General features: G+C 41.2%; 1 protein-coding gene across 7 annotated transcripts in view; it reads left to right on the top strand.

Moving 5' to 3' along the window:
• The window catches only part of gramd4a (GRAM domain containing 4a), a 57,720-nt gene extending 38,513 nt beyond the window's left edge, over positions 1-19,207 (top strand). For 3 of the 7 annotated variants that reach the window (XM_039791422.1, XM_039791427.1, XM_039791426.1), the window contains 17 exons: positions 239-359; positions 2,322-2,383; positions 4,756-4,894; positions 5,448-5,473; positions 5,903-5,994; positions 6,655-6,746; positions 8,413-8,461; positions 8,569-8,640; positions 8,730-8,773; positions 8,917-9,026; positions 10,315-10,469; positions 11,020-11,037; positions 12,063-12,207; positions 12,472-12,565; positions 12,927-13,017; positions 13,152-13,220; positions 14,499-19,207. In XM_039791422.1, the coding sequence (XP_039647356.1) occupies positions 239-359; positions 2,322-2,383; positions 4,756-4,894; positions 5,448-5,473; positions 5,903-5,994; positions 6,655-6,746; positions 8,413-8,461; positions 8,569-8,640; positions 8,730-8,773; positions 8,917-9,026; positions 10,315-10,469; positions 11,020-11,037; positions 12,063-12,207; positions 12,472-12,565; positions 12,927-13,017; positions 13,152-13,220; positions 14,499-14,609 (1,490 nt within the window). In that variant the 3' untranslated portion in view covers positions 14,610-19,207. Of the gene's footprint in view, positions 1-238; positions 360-2,321; positions 2,384-4,755; positions 4,895-5,447; positions 5,474-5,902; positions 5,995-6,654; positions 6,747-8,412; positions 8,462-8,568; positions 8,641-8,729; positions 8,774-8,916; positions 9,027-10,314; positions 10,470-11,019; positions 11,038-12,062; positions 12,208-12,471; positions 12,566-12,859; positions 13,018-13,151; positions 13,221-14,498 lie in introns of those variants that run through there. The other 4 variants (XM_039791423.1, XR_005638136.1, XM_039791425.1 and 1 more) reach the window with 4 other exon arrangements.
• The last annotated feature ends 413 nt before the right edge of the window (positions 19,208-19,620 follow it).

Genomic DNA, 19,620 nt, shown 5'->3' with positions numbered 1-19,620 from the left:
AAAAACAACCGTTTTTCCGTAATTCCATTATATTGTTTTATAGATTAGATTGTCTTGTCGGTAGTGTGTCTAAAATGCTGTTTGTGATGTTCCACATAAAGGTCGAATAACCTTCTTTCATACTCATCAGATGCATTTTTAAAGACCCTGGATGTGTGTGTGGAGCTCCTCGTGCTGCATTGTTTTCATATGAAAAATGTGCGATACTGATCTCCAGCCTTTGTGTTGTCTTTTGCAGAGGAGGAGCTGAGGAAGCTGCGGGAAGAGACCAATGTGGACTCTCTGCGGCAGGAGCTGGAGAGAGAGCGAAGCAAGAGGATAGACCTGGAGCAGAAGATGAACGAGGTGCTCAAGACCAGGTAAGAAAAATAAAAAGAAGACCGCGAGCAGAGTCAAGCACATGACGTGGGCGACAGGAGATGAGGACGGGGAAGTAATGAGGGAATGACGGGAAACGGTGACACTGCACTTTGTATCATTTCAACCCAGCGGAGTTTATCATAGGTCAAGTCTGATTTTTTTGTGTGTGTGTGTGTGTGTGTGTGTGTGTGTGTGTGTGTGTGTGTGTGTGTGTGTGTGTGTGTGTGTGTGTGTGTGTGTGTGTGTGTGTGTGTGTGTGTGTGTGTGTGTGTGTGTGTGTGTGTGTGTGTGTGTGTGTGTGTGTGTGTATTATTAAAAAAAGAGGCCTCAGCAGCTTGGTAGGCGTGGAATTCCATAAGGAGGTGTGTGTGTGTTGTGAGGGAGATGGAAAGAGAGAGGAAAAACAGAAACAAGTCATGCGCCGGTCTGTGTCGCCAAGTTCACACACTGTGACACCGTAGCTATGCTGGTGTCAGGGAAAGCCAGTGCCTCCTGGCACCGAGCGAGCCACCCTCAAACCCAGGGTGTGTATGTACGTCTCTGCGTGTGTGTGATCAGATGATACTTCTGTGCCTGCCAATGGGAAATTCCACTGGCGCTCTCCAAGTGATTCTCAGCACAGAAACATGACCTCAGCAATGCCAGACCAGGTCAGGGGTTTGTGAGAGGTAAAGAAATGCACCATGACCTGGAAGTTTTCTCCAGTTGGCCTAATCCGTTGTCAGCAGTATCCAGCTGGAGAGAAGAAGGTGCTCTCTTTTTGTGGCTACTATCCAAGTGTTCTTAAGCAAGGCAGTAGACCTACTTAGCTTGGTGGCCAAAATGACAACACTCTGGTTTCACTAGGAAGCTTCCAGGTGTGAATAAACAGTGATGGCTTCTGGGTGGTGTTCAGTGTTGTCTCTGCACTGCAACTTTTCAGACACAACATAATTGTGTGTCTACAGACCCAGAGAGTCCTTTGGTCCGTATGTAGCAACTTAGCTGAACATGCAAACATGTGAAATTTGTCTGCATACAAGCATCATTCAACATACTCTATATGAATACATTGTTCCAAATTATATAATTTAATGTAATTGATATGTACCAGGTTAAAATGTAGCTTTCCCATAAAGTGAAATCCCTGTGTTCCCCATAATTAACTAAAGTTATTTAAAGTTAACTATTATTATTTTAAGGAAACTTTCTTGAACATTATTAGGAAATTAAGAAACACCTTAAAATGAAACCTTACCAACTTATTTCTCAAAGCCTGAACTTTTAGGGACAAATAATTGCTTTGTTTTTCTAGAATATCAACCCAGTATTTCTTTTTTAAGCAAACATTTATTGACCATTAGCCTGACATATGACATATGACATATGACCAGCTATTAAAGATGATAGCGCAACAAGCTTGCCAAAGCTAATAACCTCTTGGAATGTTGTTTCATCTTTTGATCTTTTTTTTTTCTCTCTGCATTTACACTTATTTATTTATGGCAGTGTAACTGATGGAGAAATTTGCTCAATTTCAAAAATTTGCATAGAATCAGCTTGAATCTAATGATACAGAAATAAAAAAGGTAATGTGTAAGGTCTTACATGTATGCTTTCTTAGTGTCAGCATAGGCTCTTTTTTCAAATTTTGTTTCAGATTTTCCAAAAGAAATTCAGTTTTTGTTGGCACCACTGAGATTGGAACACTGAGATTAATCTTCACAAAGGCAGATTGAGACAGAAATAGTTCTCCTCATTCTGTCTCTGTCCCCATATTTGTCCATGGAACTATTTTAACAGTAGTTCCTTTACTCAGTGCAGCAGCTCACCACATGTTAAAACAGAAACTTTCTGAGACATGCCTGCAGTGGGACTGTAGCTCTGACAATAGAGAAGTGAGACATTTGACAAATCTTTTTTTTTTTTTTTTTTTTCTCTCTCTCTCTCTCTCTCTCTCTCTCTCTCTCACCCACCCTCAGGCTGGAGGACTCTCCACCACAGCCTCCCCGGAAACAGCAGTCCCCCTCAAACAATGGAACAGGTAAGACCCTGGAGGAAGAGAGGGAGTGTGAGGAGGGGAGGGAGACTTTGACATCCTCCATGTGTGTGGGAGTAAATCAAGAGCACTGTTTGTGTGCGCATGCGTGCAGGGGAGGAGGGGATGTAGGATGTGTGCGGTGGAGTGCTCGACAGGAACAGAACAGTAAGTGTTGACAGAGTGTGTCGGAAGTGTGCATGGGTTATTGTAGGACATATAGGTGTGTGTGTGTGTGTGTGTGTGTGTGTGTGTGTGTGTGTGTGTGTGTGTACATTTACACGGTGGTTCCTGGTGTGCAAATAGTTGTATCAGGAGTGAGCAACAACAAACTACATCAATGCATCAAAAAGATAATTTTGTGGGGCGCCTAGGTAGCTCACTTGGTAGAGCGTGCGTTTCCCCTATCTCTTCCCTTTCATGTCTAAGCTGTCCTCTCAAATAAATGAGGGAGGGGGGGAGATGTTAGTGAGAGAGAGAAAGGGAGAGACAGAGTGGCTAATTTCGGAAAATGGGTTATGATTGTAGATCACTTCATCTAGGGCAGACAGGCCTGTGCTCTGGCTAGTGACGGAGGTGTGTGTGTGTGGTTGTCAATGTTTTTTTTAGGAATAGTGTGTGTGTTTGGGTTTGTGGATAAAAAGGACAAAGCGAGAGTGAGTATAATCTGTTGGGTAAAGGAGAGAGGATGAACAGTAATTTGGGCTGATGGGACTGTGATAACTGTAAACTACAAATTAAAATGGCTATACACAGAATGTCATCATCAGGGGAAAAAAAATACTTATAAATCTGCAGCAGAAAGAAAACATCCCTGCTAGAGTTTTGATTTTTTTTCAAACTTTATTTGCAAAGCACATTTAAAACAACCACAGTTGACCAAAGTGCTGAACAGGCACAAAATATCAAAACAAATGAATACAAAAGCAAACCGCAACAACAACAACAACAGAAAAAAACAAACAATAAACATAATAATATTAAAAGAATTGCAGCACAACAGAAGATAAAGTCAAGGTGTCAAGCTCAACTCAATCAGACGCCAACAAGTGTCTTCAGCAGCGACTTAAAAGTTTCTGTATGCTACACGATATTTATATGATAAGGTAAGCTGTTGCAGAGATTATGGGCAGCCACCACAAAGACTCGGCCACCACCGTTTTAGTGTCTTGTGGGCTCCCGACTGAATGTCATTCGTCCCCACATGTACTGTACCACTATTCTTTTGACGGAGGTCGGGAGTGAAGGCAGTCAGTCAAGGAGTTTGTCTAAATTATCAAGGACTGTGGCACCAGGGAAACAGTGGGTGATGGGTTTTATGAAGCTAATGTCCCTGGTTATTGAATCTCCGATGATTAATGTAGTAGGGGTGGGGGTGTGGGGGGGGGGGGATGTGTGTGAGGTGTCAGGGGAGGACTGCAGATGCTCAGCTACCTCCGTTCCATGTCCCATCTGGTGGTATTAATGTTATGATGTCCGGGTCCAGTGCAGCAGCGATGCCCCAGCCTCCAGCTCCCGGTCGGCTGCCTGGCCCAGGCGGACCGGTATAGTGTTGAGGACCCCGTAGAAATGTTCTTTGCCTGGGCAGGAGCTACTGAAACAAAGCTTTCAATCAGCTGATCCTTCTTCCGAGGCTCCGATTTCAGTCAGTGGATGTCCTCTTTTAACTGTGAGTACTGAAGTTTTCAGTCCACAGCCATTATAGTTGAATTTAGTCTTAAGAATAACTAGTAAAACAACGCTATCGGGAAAATGGAAAACTTTAAACAACAAGATAAAAGTAAAACTCTTGTTAGGAGCGGGTTTTGCATCAGAGAGTGGCGTTCTTGGACGTGTGCTCTCGCTCTTCCGTGAGTACACCAGCAGAAGAGTCCTCAAAACAACTTAAAATCCATGTCCGATGACTATTATACAGTTAAAAAATATGGTTAAAAGCGTGTATCGTGACGATATGGCTGAAAACAAGATTAAAAATGTCAAATTATGACTGCTCTTATTTAGTTCTTCTTATTTTGTAAGTTCTATTCAGCCTGTGCACTCAGTGACAAAGTGCACAGGCAGCTTTTTTCAGCTTCACATTTGACACAGTGTACTCACAGTCACCTAGGGTAGCTGCTTAGTACAACCACAGTCAATTAGTGTATACTTAGCAGTTACACCAGAGCAGCTGAGGGTAGTGTGCTTTGCTCAGGGGCACCTCAGTATTAATAATTGACTGTTTGCTGAGCCCCGTCCTCTCCACTCTTAAGAGACAGTGTCTCTTTTACTTACATGTGTGCCCATAGCGACAACACAAGTTGTATAAAATGAATACAATTTGGTGAATTTACCACACCTAATCTAGGGTGCCGTTTACACACCCTGTTTGTTCTCTATAGCAGATAAACAGCAGAAGGAGGTCTGGAGTTCACGGCTGCAGAAGTGGCTGTACGAGCGTTTCGGGGTTTACATCGAAGACTTCCGCTTCCAGCCGGAGGAAAGCACCGTGGAGGCCGAGGAACCACTAAGTGCTAAAAGGTGGGGGAATGCTGCTTTTGGAATAGAACATGAAATGTCTGTCCTCAGGTATTGATTCTGCATTTGTTCAAGGAGGTGGGTTTGTCAGACAGCTACACAGCAGCTGGGGACTACTAAAGGTTGGCAGCCAAACAGCAGTTGTGTTAGATTCATAGATTGTCACCTTAGCCAGGATTTTATTGTAGACCTTGGATGTTAGATAATAAGCAAAATGATATACTGGTGTATGTACCTTTGACATGTACAGTACTTTGAACGGTCTACTTTCAGTATGTTGGTTGCTTGATGAGATGTTTTTTTTTTTTAGATGAGAGTTGTTTTTTATTTTGCAGGGAGAGAGGACAGACGAAGTTGGAAGCACTTTTCAAATGTATTTTCTCTGTTCCCTCTTACTCTCCTGCTTTGCAAGTGAGTCATGCCAGGCTGATGAAGGTAGATGAAGGCCAAAGTGTCCCCAGCTCCTCTAGCACATAAAGCTGCTCTTTCCTTTGTGTGCGTGTGTGTTTAGAGCATCTTCGTGTTCTGACCTTCACTTTTTGTGTTTTCCATCCAGGTTAACAGAAAATATGAGGCGACTCAGTGAGTACTCAAAACACACACACACAAATAGAAAACTTTAATAGAAGCACAGTTAAAATAGTAACTCTGCTGTCGGTACAACATTCAATTTTTGGAGCAGTTATTTGCTCCCCAGTAGCCACTTTCAAAATGCTGTAATGCTAAAATGTTGGCCATCCCTTACCATGGATATTGATATTGATATTAACTGGCTTCTGTACATACTTTTCCATTAAACACATTACATTGAATTTGAATGCACTGAATGTACAATTTGACTACTCATAACTGTTTTTTAAAGTAAGAAATGTCTTTCACATAGAAAAACAAAACACTCGCTGTACAATTGAAATTTTTCTTTCCAGTGCCTTGGAATCAGTATTGATAGGAAACTGCCACTACGTATTTGTCCTAAACTACTGAATATATCCCTGTACTCTTATTCTTTAGAGCGAGGAGCCAGACCTGTCACCAACTTCTTAAGGAACCTCTCCGCCTTATCTAATTGGCACTCTGTCTACACCTCAGCTATTGCATTCATTGTAAGTGTGCACCTTTCTTATTAATAACTGCTAATACTCTATTATGTTGAACTTTGTGCCGTGTCGATGAAGTTTTAATAGACAAAAAAGTGAGATCTGTAAAATGACTGATGAACCCATTTGGTTGTACATGACAGTGAAATTAAAGTAATTTCTGCTCCTCAGTGACCGATTACAGTGGCTCTGGCAGAGACCGCAGCGGTCTAATCATATCTTCATTAAGGTCCACAGTCAGTGATTACGCGAAATCATCTTCAACCTATTGATTGTGGCCATACATGCCAAGGCCATCTCAGTATATAGAGATGATCCAGCTCCGGTGTTGACAGGTGGCTCCTCTAATAGCGTCTTCCACCAGCACTATATTGCGCAAAATGAAATGCTTCAAGTCAGTGTGTTAAAGGGAATCTTTATGTTGCCATCAATTTGTCTTTCTCTCATGCATAAAGTCACACAGAGGTCTGTCATATAAAAGCTTAGTTACTGTTGGTGGTCAAATTCTGACAATTCAACTGCATTGTGGGCTAAAATAATTCTGTTTAAAATCAAGCTGACCCCAGTCCTGCAAGGCATTGAATTGAATACATATTAATATCATGTAGATAAATAAACCAAATGTTGAACTGTCTTATGTTGTGCTGTGTTTCCTTTTGCCTGCAGATCTACATGAATGCTGCTTGGCATGGCTGGGCCATTCCTATGTTACTCTTCCTGGCTATCCTGCGCTTGTCTTTAAATTACCTCATCGCCAGGTAAAACCATTTCTCTTCAGTGGGTAGTCCGATATTAGAAAAGCAGCCAGTTTTTACTACATGGTCATAGGCCTGTCACGATAACAAATTTTGCTGGACGATAAATTGTCTCAGAAATTATTGCGATAAACGATAATATTGTCATCGAGAGACCATTTGCATCTAATATAATGATAATGGCATAATAATAATAATAATAATAATAATAATAATAACAATAATAATAATAATACAGGTACACCTTTTCAAAGATCAATACACTTTTATTTCTAAAGAATATTTAACACTGGAACTGGAAGACATTTTAAATACCCACAATATGTCTTTGATCTCCTTTGGTATGTCGTCTTTCACGCTGATGTAGGCTACAGTTGTGGAATTGCCGTTTGTGACACGTAAGTTCTCAGACTAGAGACTCTGTACTACATTTTACAATTATTTAACACTAAATATTACATTTAAATAGTATATAATTAATACATAAAATCTATATGTATGGCTATCTGCCACGTGGCGAGTAAATGTACCAAAATAGTTCTGTTTTTCAGTCTTCATTTTGGCGAAGGTACGGCTTCTGCTCCTCTGCAGGTCGGAGCTTCGTGGGGGCGGGCCGACACACAGACACACACACAGAGCCAACTCTGAATACGTTCCCACCCGCGGTCCGCGGACAGCTGTAGGCTTGTACCGTTAATGTTCGGTGCATTGTCGGACACATGGAGCCACTTTCCTGAAACCGCTTCGAGACTGACGAGTCCACAGCGGCTGTATGTCCGGCCCGTCTCCACAGTCTCCTGCTGCAGGTTGTCAGCTGTGTGGTTTGGAATGAAAGGAGACAACGGTGGCCGAAAGTAACACGGTGGATATCGCTCATATTTTTTTTTTGACGGCGCCTTAACTGCAAAGTGCTGCAGGAAACCCTGCTCCAACTCTCTCGCTCTCTCCGCCTGGAGTAGCCTACCGCCCACACAAAGACCATGCGCCTGACAAGAGGGTTCACTCCTCGTTACGCTTAGGAACCGAGAGTGGTCCTCCTGTCTCTTTGGTAGAGAGAGAGGGAGAGACAAGGAAAATAAACAAGCATGTAAATAAATATTATCGCGGTCGGAAAAATTATCGAGCTCATTTTTTTTTATCATGCGATAACTCGATTTATTGACTATCGCGACAGGCCTACATGGTCAGTATTACTGCTTCCATGGCTAATTTGGAAATTATTTCCGTTGAAGGAAGGTTTACTGTGTGCTTTGTGTAATAAAACCCTATTAAACTTAACTACTGAGGCCGCAGCTGTGCTATTGGTGAACAGATTCACACTGCTGACCTCGTGTCACTATGTGAGCCATACAAACATGGATCTACTGCAGCAGATGTATGTTGACGATAATGGGCAGATTTTCAAAACATGCCTTCATTTATGATCATTATTATTGTTAATACAGGAGACTAATACAGCTCATCGTTGTGCTCATTATGAAACGAGGGCACATTAGTATTTGTTAGACATTTGTCTGGCTTGGACTATAAAACTGGGACACCTGGTGATGAAGATTGTAAAGATGTTGGAGACACAAGCTTTAGAGTTTGAAGAGTAGTTTGGTGGCCCAATTTTACTCCAAACTAAATCTCTCATGAAAAAATGTACATTCTTCTTCCTATGTTCCAGAGGTTGGAGGATCCAGTGGAGCATTGTGCCTGAGGTCTATGAACCCATGGTAAGACAGCTTCCCACTTCCTGTTTGGATAACTGCTTCCTGTTTGTTTCTGTGTTAGGAGGAGGTAAATGTGTAGTATTATTAACTGTTCTCTTTGTTCTATTCAGGAGCCTCCAAAGGAAGACTTGACAGTATCTGAGAAGTTCCAGCTTGTACTTGATGTTGCACAAAAAGCGCAGGTACAACACAGCTCATAGTTCTTCTCAAATCAGTGTACACAGATAATGAAACACCATTGGTTCATACATCGCTTAAACTCTCCTTCCAGAACCTTTTTGGTAAAATGTCGGATGTTTTGGAGAAGATAAAAAAGTGAGTTTAAAAAATGTCAATTTTTGCTTAATGCTGGGGTCAAGTCATATAGTGTATGATTACACATCATAAAAGACCCATTGACTTATATTTTATTTCTCTTCTTTCTTGTCCGTGTGTGTTTGTGTGCATGCATCTGTCAGCCTGTTCATGTGGGTGCAGCCGGAGAGCACCCGGAAACTTTATATCTGCCTGTGGGTGGCTTTCATCACCTCCTGCGTCCTACCATACAAACTTATGGGCTTCATGATGGGTGAGAGACGTGGACACACACAGAAACAAAGCTTTTTTATCTTTCTGACATACTGTGAATATTGCACTGGCCCTTGAAAGAATGCAAATACTCATACTCAACCCAGTGCACACAAACAAATGCATTCATACAGCACTTGTGTAACTGTTCTCCGTCTCCCTGTGAGGGCCAGCTGCAGGCTATTGGCATGCCTATCTGATTATATTAGTTACTGCAATCTCTTGTAAACAAATTGTTTCCAAAGTCCTGTAGGCTCATATATCCTTGGAAGATTCTTACTGCAAAAAACTATTGTTATCTTTATTCAGTCAGCTGGGTACAGTTGTTGCTTCTCACGGAAGCCTAAATACATTTCTTTATACTGTAAATAATGTGGCAACAATGTTCCGTAACCAAATTTGGCCACTAGCAAATTTGAGAGTGAACTTTGGTCTTTTGTTGGTTGGTAGGTCCACTTTGGTCCAGACTGAAATATTTCAATGTGTATTAGATGGACTACCATGAAATGTCTTTTCCATCTTTACCATCCGTCCCATATGTGATGAGCCTCACAGAACTGATAGCATAGCTGTAGATTTTTAGTCAAGTTATACAATTCTAGTAGTAATTCTAGTAATTCTCTTATTTGTCTTAGTTACTGTATTGGACAACTAGTTAAATAACGCAAAGTAAATAAATTGATTATTATTCATCTGGGCCATTAGTTTCATGAAAGATCTCACAAGTATCAACACTATTTAAATGAGTTTTCGGTTTGGAGTCAGTGTGCAGGCATCACAGTAACAAAAGCATTTCAAGTCATTGTTGGCTACCACATTTGGAATTTTTGGTGTTTGGTAATATAAGTGTTTGGTAACTCTCACTGTTATTCGTGTGTTGTTCTTGGCTATCACAAGTTAGTTTAGAGAGCTGACTCCGTTTGTACACTCAGTCCCCATTTCCCCCTGAACAACAATATTCAAGGCTTGTTTTTGTTAGTCCAAACAGAAGTTGGTCCCAAATACCGTATGAATAGCCACTTAAAACTCTTTAAAAAACTGTGATTTAAAAAATATTGAAATGTGAAGGATATTAAAAGGGAAATCATGTGAAATAATTTGAATGATGTCAAGGACACAGAAGTCTGCACCACGAATGGTACTGAGATTTATAAATGGAAGGCCTTATAAAGTAAGATCATTTGAGGACCAGGTAAGGAGGTTTCTTTCACTTTTCCCATCAACAAAACTTTCCGCATCAGTTTTTTCATCCTTTTTGTTTTCTCCCTTCCTTGTCCGTTCCTCTCCAGGCCTGTACGCCGGTATCAAGTTCTTCATCATAGACTTCCTGTTCAAGAGCTGTCCGAAGCTGCGCGACAAGTACGACACACCCCACATCGTGTGGAACAGCCTTCCCACAGACCCTCAGCTCAAAGAGAGGACCAACGCCACTGTGTCGCGGCGGGTAAGGGGGCAGAAACCCCATACATATACACGTCTTAGTCAGCTCTTTGCTGCCACTCCTCCTTTATTGCCTACTCTCGCTGGTTCTCTTAAATTAATTGAGCATAAACACACACAGACCATTAAACACTGCTAAGTCTGAATCATGTCAAAGACAACATTTGTTAGAAATGCATGGGGATTAATACAGCTACTCTTAATTCTTTGTTAAAGCTGACCCTGTTAAGCTAAAGCTAAAGTTGATCAAGTTTATACCCATAGAGGCTTTGCAGTTACAAGGTAGAACGTCAGGTGTTACATCTAAATAACAGACATTTTTTAAAGATCACATTTATTTTTTTTTTTTTTTTTTTTTAAATTTTTTTTTTTCTTTTTTTTGAGGGCAAAGAGAAAAAAATACATCAATAAAGTATCAACATCAATAATAAATTACAACTCAGCCACGGCGCATATGCATCTCTCTCATATGTAGGATCGAGTGTGTGAGCATGTGTGTGTGCCTTTTGCTGTGGCATCAGTCACAGGTGTACTCTGTCGTTTCTCTCTCTCAGCTCTCTGGCATTGAGAAGGTAGGGACTCTGGTGTGTCTCCCTTTGGTTCCTCTGCTGCGCCCGGGTGTGCTGCAAGCTCACCTCAAAGCGTGCGTGTGTGTGTGTGCGTGTGTGTGCGTGTGTGCAAGATGTGTGACACACCTCGGGACTGGCCGTCAGTGTTTGTGGACAGAATGGATCAAAATGTCATGATAACCTCTGTTATGTCATGATTTTATTTTTTTGTGTCATTATATTTTTTTTTAAACATTGCATTGAATTATTTCATCCATTTGCAGACTTAATAAATAACAATTCCCAGATTGTTGACATTTTGGATCCATTGCCATAGATGCTCTGTGAGAAGTAGCAGTGTGTTTACTGAATAGTTAAAAATGCACATAGAGTAGACCCTTGACCACTGTAATATCCTATTGGCTCATTAAATCCTTCCCTTTCTCCATTACACCTGCTCCTAGTGATTAACCCTGAAATGTAAATATTAGATTTTCTTTTAAATGTCAGTGACTACCTTCAACACTTGTATAGAGAGGACTGAACCGTAAAAAAGGATCCCTCTGACCTAAACATGTAAATCAAGGTATATTTTATATTGTTTCCCACAAACTAACAAGTATGTTTTTGCCTATAATTGCTCTGTATGCTGAGTGAATGATGTCCTCACTCTCTGCTTTGCACGTCTCACCTGGGCCTGCTGCAAAGAAGTGCATATGCAGAGAAGCAAAAAAAATGCAATACTGAAAGTTAAGCTGTTTCAATTTTGGCCACTTCTCTCAATAGCCCTGGGAACATGTAGTCTATTGTGTGGAGATATTTGATTTTAAATATTTATCCCTGTCTTTCCTCTTTTCCCTCACCATCCCATTCATTCTTCCCCCTCCTATCTGTCTTCCTCCTTTCCCACATGCCTTTTTTGTGGCGTTTTTTTTTTTTCTTCTTTTACTTCCTGTCTTCCTGTCTGTTTTTTCCCCCGTCTCTTTCTTACCCTCTCCTTTGCCGCCTTTCCCTCTTGCCCTCCCTCCTTCTCCTCTGTCTCTCTCCAGGTTCAGCCAGTGGTTTCCCGGAGCAGCCTCGCCACCATCCCATGTGGGGTGAGCAGGGAGGAGGAGACGGGTCGCTCCCACAGCACCAAGAAGGGAGCCTTTTATGAGATCTTCAACCTGCCGGAGCCAGAGCGCCCTCTGGCGGGTGAGGAGATTTACTGCAGCATAAAATAAACCCATCATGTACCCGTTTTCATTTAAGAATACCAATTGGCCACAATTCTCGTTGCATTTTGCACAATGCAGGTCTTTTAATAGTAGTAAATTAGAAATGCCTAATCCACCTCTGTTGTTGGAAGTTGGAAAAACAGGTTTGAGAATAAGCAAAAATCTCTCGCTAGGATTTTTTTAAATCTCTTATCACTGCAAAGAATGTTGACGCTGTTCTCTGCCCTGTGTTTTTTTTTAGTTTGTGAGAACGGCTGGAGGTGTTGCCTAATAAACAGAGACAGGAAGATGCCCACAGACTACATCAGGAACGGCATGCTCTACGTCACAGAGAAGTTAGTATGGAGCATCTTTTTTATTATTAAATCTATGACTGATAGAGAAAAGGAAGTTACTCCTGTAGGTGGAGCAAAGAAGAGAAGCAGGTAACAGTTTAGGCCAGTGGGTTTGTGGTATTAAGAACCTGAAAAGAGTTAGAGCAAACCTCCCTCTCTGTCTCTGTGTCAGTCAGTCGACAGGGGATCAAGGAGGACAGCCGTCCTCCTGAGAATATCTCCGATCTTTACAGCTCTCCACCTCCTCAAATATGTAACTGACAGGATTCTCCATTTGGTTTGTCGTCTATTTAGCTTGCCTGCTCGTTTCTCCTCAAGACCCCTTTCAGCGAGCTCTTTTCTCTCTCATTCTCTACGTCAGTTACCTGTGCTTTGAGAGCTCCAGCTCCAGATCCAACTCCTCCAAGAAGAATAAAGTTATCAAGCTTGTGGACATCACTGACATACAAAAGGTAATCACTCTAAAAAGTGGACAGTTTTAATAAGGCGCAGGAAACAATTTTTTATTATTTTTTCTTTTTTTCTTTCATTGTATAATTCTGTAAAATTGAAACTAATAATAACCCTCTTGTTTTTTTCTCCCTAGTACAAAGTGCTGTCAGTCCTACCAGGAAGTGGGATGGGCATCTCTATAGCTACTCCTTCCACTCAGAAGGTACAGTATGGAGAGACTGCTGTGCAAGCCTTTGTTTCCTATTTAGATTAAACATATGACAAGTTTGGGATTTGAACAGATATGCTTTATGTCAACTAGAAAAAGCTCATGTTATCAACATCTCTTCAGCACTCTCCTACTGTTACTTTATCGTACTTTATTTTTATTTAACCTTTATTTATTTAGGGGAGGTTCACTGAGAGGCAGCCTCTCTTTTGCAGGAACAGTTCCACGTTCATACCTGCAAGCTGCCCAGTACAACCACAGTCTGATCTGCTGGCCACTGAGCAGCTCCACTATAGTAAATGTCAATTATAAATATACAAAAAGGTTTCATTTTTTTTAGAAAAAGCAACAATTTAACAGGAATAAGCTAATATTTCAAGCACTGGTGGCATGGGCCACCCAGCCCTTAAATTAGGTGGCCAAAGTACACTTTTGGTGGCCCAAACTTCCCCTTCATGCCTCTGGCTCTTTACACTTGATATGCAACAAAGCTGTTCACTTAGCCCAGGTAAATGTCAAGGGGACACACTCTCAGAAGGCTGATCTGAGTGAAGTTTAGGGAGAATAAAGAATGTGGATATCATCGGCATGGGCCGATGATGTCATTCACGTGCATATTAAGTAGCCATGTGCAGGAGGCGCTGGTGAAGAGGGAGGGGCTGGTTTGTCTTTGCCAGCAGAAGTTTACCGACCGCTTTTGTTTTAGCTTTTTTTTTTTTTTGTAAAACGTTGGCCGAGAGACTGCGTGCAGAAGTTAATGTTACCTTGTGTAACTTGTCCGCTCCGTGACACACTGTACAGTTTTGGGGGTTTTTTTGCAGCTTAAAATGATCCCAAACGTTCTGTTGTTTTCTCCTGCCTGTCTCTTCTCTTAGCCCCTCACTATTTTCGCTCTCTTCCTTCATTTTGTAATCCGCGCTGTCAGTCTTCACGGCATGTGTCCACAGCATAGACTGTATATATATTTACAGTCTATGGTCCACAGCAGCGTTAGCCCGTTGTGCGGCAGTAATAATCATCCCTGTGCGAAAATACGGTATACAACGTTAGTTACATCGTTTAAATGACATTTTTACTTGTTCATATTGAGGTAATGTGACTTTTGACATTGAACATTTTATGGTGTATTACTCAGAAAGATATTAGTCACTCTCATGGCCTTCTTACTTTGTGATTTAGACTTACTGGTGCTTTATTGCGTAACATCTTGCAAGGTACTGCAGCGGTAACATACAACAGACATTAATTACCACGCATTTCTGTTCCCTCCAGCCATTGGTGTTTGGCGCCATGATCCACAGAGACGAGGCTTTCGAGGCTATCTTTACCCAATATATGAAGATCTTGACCACCACCAAACCACCGGCCAGCACAGAGCTCTAGGCAGCCTGTATCCCAGCTACAGACCTCCATACTGGGGGCTAAAGTCTGAGGCAGAGAGCCTCCTGAGATTCATCTGGACTGGAAGATACTTTTAAAAAAAAAACACCACACTCCTCTGCTCTGCGTGAGCCTCCTCCTCCTCCCCCTCCTCTTGTGATGGGCATCAGCTTCCTCATCGAAGGTCATCGGCCAGCTTTGATTGGTAGATTTCCTGTTTAGGCCAAGTTTGAGGGGACATGTGGGTGTGTCAGCTACATGTAGTTGAGATTTACTTACATCATACCTTTTTGTGGGTGTTGGATAATGAACAAAATCCGCTTACTGGTTCTGAGGAGGAGTGAGGATCGGTTTGGTTTTTATCAATCAGCAGAAGGCTGGCGAGGGAGCTGGTTCTCCTCTCCCACCTGACTGACCGACTGACTGACTGGTCTGACTGGTTTCCTGACGTACTTGTTTCTGTGTTTGCATGTGTGTGTGGGTGTGTGAGCCGAAAAGATGGTCTTAAATTGCGTCAAGTGGCTCTATTTTTCTCTCTTTTTTTTTTTTTCTTTTTTTTTAGTGAGTCAGTGGAGGGACATCTACTGTGGTAGGAAGATTTCAAGAAGTGCTCAGCCTGGCTGTCAAATGTATATCATAAAACAACTACGTAGATGATAAACAAGAGGTTCTTTAAACTGCCAGACATCTGTAGGAACAATTATGTAAATGTTAGCTTTATAAATCAGTGCAAAAACAACCTTTGAAGTTTAAATACTTAGACTTTTAACTGGCTGATCGGTGTCTTGTGGCATAGCCCAACACAATTATAAATGAGTGTACATGTGTGAGTGATCATATTTGTTTTTTTTAATGTGAAAATGTCAGATCACCACTTGACTGACACAGGGCCTTTCTGTTAGTTTACATTGCTGCTGTCTAATTTCTTGAGTTTTCCTCTTCTTTCTAGACACACTTGAGCAGTGACGGTATGCTTTAGTCTTCTTTGTCAACCTAATGTACGCTGCTGCATTCAGCATCCGCTTCGTAAGTGTTTGTAAGTGTGTATGTGAAACGTGTAGTGATTTTCTTCTCTTCAAAAATGCCTTTCTTTTGAAAAATGTCTCTTTGTAACAAACAGCCTTTGGGATGAGTAAGTGGTGGTCGAGGGGCTGCTGATTAGCGTCATAGACGAGAGCACAACCACTGGAAGATGGTTCAAACACTGACTGCCATTTGGAGCCATGACACAGCAGAGAACATAGCCTCTGAAAAAGCTTCCTTTTTTTCCAAGGCAAAATCAGTAAAATCAGTATATATATATCTATCATCAATGGTATTCTTCCTGCACTTTATTAGAACGTTAACTGGAATTTCTGACATTCGCGTCGCCGACTGGACTTTAAAATGCTCACTACTTTGGCTGGATTCTACGGTCAGTGTAGGCAAATAGTATCAAAGCTACCACTTATGTCCTATGGTGTTTCTCTCTCGTCTGACTACGTGAGCCAGCGCAGATCACATCCTACTGGTCTCAGTGCAGCACATATGCGCTCTGAGCACTTTGTATTAACACCAGATTGATGTCAGCCACAGCGAGCCCGACAACCTTCATACTGACCATGAAAGAAGAATGTAATTTGACTGAAAAATGAAACCACTGGCAGATTACTTTCCACAAAGGCCCCCACAAATTAAAGTGTTGCTTTATTTCAGCCTTTGAATTATAAATCTTAAGCAGCACCAGTGGAGAAATATCCATTAAACATCTCTTTCTGATTGGGTGATCTTACTTGCATAAATGCGCAGCCAGTCAGGCTGTATGAGATCACATCAGCAGAAATATGAAGAAAAAAAACAGGACTATGAGCTATACAAACATGCCTAATGACTCCCTTTTTTGTTTGCTTATTTTTTCACCTATCTGTAATGCCACAGTGAGTAGAGATCGACATTTGCGTGCTCTTCCTCTCGTTCCAGATCATCCAAATGTAGTCTTTTGTAAAACCGTAGACTGAACAGAAAACTTCAATGTCACTTTATTTTAAAGACACCGTTCACAAGAATAAAGCCGGTCTTTACTCTTGCAGAATGGTTTGATACGCAGAAATATGATGCCAAACTACATCAGACACTTTGCCGTGTTTTGGGAGAGGAATGGAGATAGGATCTGGGACTGGAGGTCATGATTTCGCTTGAGATTTTAGTACAAGAAACAGAGTAGCTATTCCTCCTAACCAACGCCTGTTTACTGTACGCCCAGCAGCACAAGCTTTAGTTTCCAATGTGTTAATCTTAGAGAACGCTGTTAAAAAGGGAGACCTTGACATTTATATTTCCTTTAATTCTGGTCATTTGTACACACTGGACACTTCTTTTATAGTTTAAGATACTAAATCGCGCCTGCGTCACCGCTCCTCAAGAAATCCAGATTATTTTCTTTTAGCTGCCCTTCAGATTTAAAATGTCAAGGTTTCTTTCAAAATCTATACAAGTCCTCTTATCATCATTACCAATTTCAATCAACTGAGCTGGATATGAAGTTGCCAGAGAAGCAATGGACCAGTTCAAAGAACCACTTTATTATATGTTAGTTCAAACTACTGTAATTAAGGATGGAGATTTTTCTTTGTCATCCATTTGTATGATTTGGCCTGTTGTTCAATAGGCTGCCTTCCCAGAAATGGATTTTCTATTTTTGTTTTTGGAATAAATTGGATCCATGAACGGGGCAAACCTGTGGGATGTTAGAGCAGGTGAAAAGTAATTAACGCTGTCTCACTGTGTGATTTGATGGCTCGTTGTAGTCCTTAAAGCTTTTACCTGAAGCCTTTTGTAATCTGTTAACTCTGAAAACCAGCTCTCTGGGGGTCTGGGAGACCCTAACAAGGCTGCACTCAGAGAAAGCACAGAATGTATCATGTTCGAAATGTCTAAAAAAAAAAAAAAAAAAACATTATTCTTTTGCCAAATCTCTGATTTTCTGTCTGCCATATTCTGCCTATGCTTCATGTTTACAGAAGGTTGTAACATTGTTTTTTTGTTTTTTCTTATTTCTTAACCCAGTTTGAATTCCTTTGACTCCGGAGTTATGAAGACTGGACTGCTGTTGTTGAATTAATGTCTCAGATCTCATTGGCTCTGCGCCACTGACATGAATATTTCTGCTCACCTTTTAACCAATAGGAAACTCAAATCATGGTGACAACAAGAGCAGTATTTTAAACCTCATACAGCATGTACATTGTCATATCCAACATCACGGTGTAGTGGAAGTTGCAGTAAAACACAGGCTTCGTACGGAGCAGAGATGGTCATGGTGGACTGAAATGGCAACATCAGTGTTTTTGACATCTAGTTTGTCTATCGTGACTTGAGGCAGAAATAGAAAAAAGTTTGATTCACATTGTTTTAAAAAAAAAATGTAATAAAATGTGAGCACTCGCATAATTGTAAGGCACTATGAGAAAAGCATCCAGCAAATGTCAAAGGAATGGTGCGGGATTTTGGGAAATTGGATGAGAAGTTTAATACCACTCTCATGTCTGTACTCTAAATAAGGAGCTAATGCCAGCAGCCGCTTAGCTTAGCTAAGCTTTGGACATAGCCAAGCTAGCTGTTTCCGGCCTTTATGCTGCCGGCTGTTGTTAGATATTTACCATAGAGGTAAAACGATCAATCACGAGTGTCTAAAAACGTTGACACACATTGTTAAACCTGCAATAGGAAATGGTGTTTGATAAAGGCCACTGAAAACATAAGTATTCAGTGAAGAACACCATTAGATTGTTCTTTAAAACATTACCGTCCTTATCTAGACATACGATATTGTGGATTTATAGTTCTTTGCATTACAACAAACCTGTGATGTTCAGCAGTGTTTCAGTCTGGCTGCAGTTCAGTAGGGCGGTAGGTAGGGTTGGGCATCGTTTGGATTTTAACAATTCTGATTCCAATTCCCATTCTTCCTTTCGATTCCAGTTCTTATCTGTTACGATTCGTTCGATTCGGCGTTGAAACGGGTCACATGCTTATTTCACAGATAGAAGATATTTTTGATTCAATGGTGATTTTACAGTTCACAGGGCTTTTTCAAGGTAAAATAAGCCATGCTTTAGAGCACCGCGCCTCTGCTCCACGGCTGCAACACAACAAGCCAACGCTGGAAGTACAGTGGCCGCTTAGTTGGAACCGATGATCGTATTCGAAACGATTTTTTTTTTTTTATATAAATGATTCCAAGTTGGAACCGGTTCCCGATGCCCAATCCTAGCCGTAGGTGACGAGAGCAACCCATTTCATTCAATTGAGTACAGAATGAGGCCTGTACAATAACTGTTTATGCGGCTAACCGCTCAGCAGCCAAATATTCAGACCATATATAAAGTTGACACTACTGGAAAAGCTTATGAACATATTTCCTAAAATGTCGAAATATTCCTTTTTAATTTTGTGACCGGTAAATTGCTACTGGCAAATAACACAGAACAGTTCGAGGATTTAACTGCCGTCATAAGTGACCGGGGGAGCTTGTCAAAAACAGTGGTGTTGTCCTCTCAACGTTCCCCTGCGTTTTAAGCTGCTGTCCTCACTATTGTATTAAACATGTAGTTCCTCCCATCTGTGTAATTGTTGATTTGAGTTTTTTTTTTCAAAAGCATTTTCAACATCCGAGCGATCCACGTCGAGTGAGCGTACAGCACTCGCTGTACCAGAGACAAATCAGTTGTCTCAAGGCTGCACACAGCCTTAATCTGACATTATGACTGGGGAGAATTGAAAAGGTTAACTAAGTAAAATAATCTCAAGGATTCAGTCCTGTTTTAGGTTCAGCCAGTGAATTGCTAAATAAAGGCCAAGTGTTCCTGGGGTAAACACTGCAGTCATTACAACAAGGAATTTTTTTTGTCACCTGTGACAGTCGACCTCCTCTGTTTACTTTCTCCTTTTCTTTGTCAAAGAGGTATTTCTATTCAAATTATTGAAATGTACAGTGAAGAAAACAAAACAAAAAACCACTGAGTTTTTAAAAGAC

The sequence above is a fragment of the Perca fluviatilis genome, chromosome 23 (assembly GCF_010015445.1).
Source record: "Perca fluviatilis chromosome 23, GENO_Pfluv_1.0, whole genome shotgun sequence".
NCBI lineage: Eukaryota > Metazoa > Chordata > Actinopteri > Perciformes > Percidae > Perca > Perca fluviatilis.
This window is presented reverse-complemented; position numbering and strand designations above follow the sequence as displayed.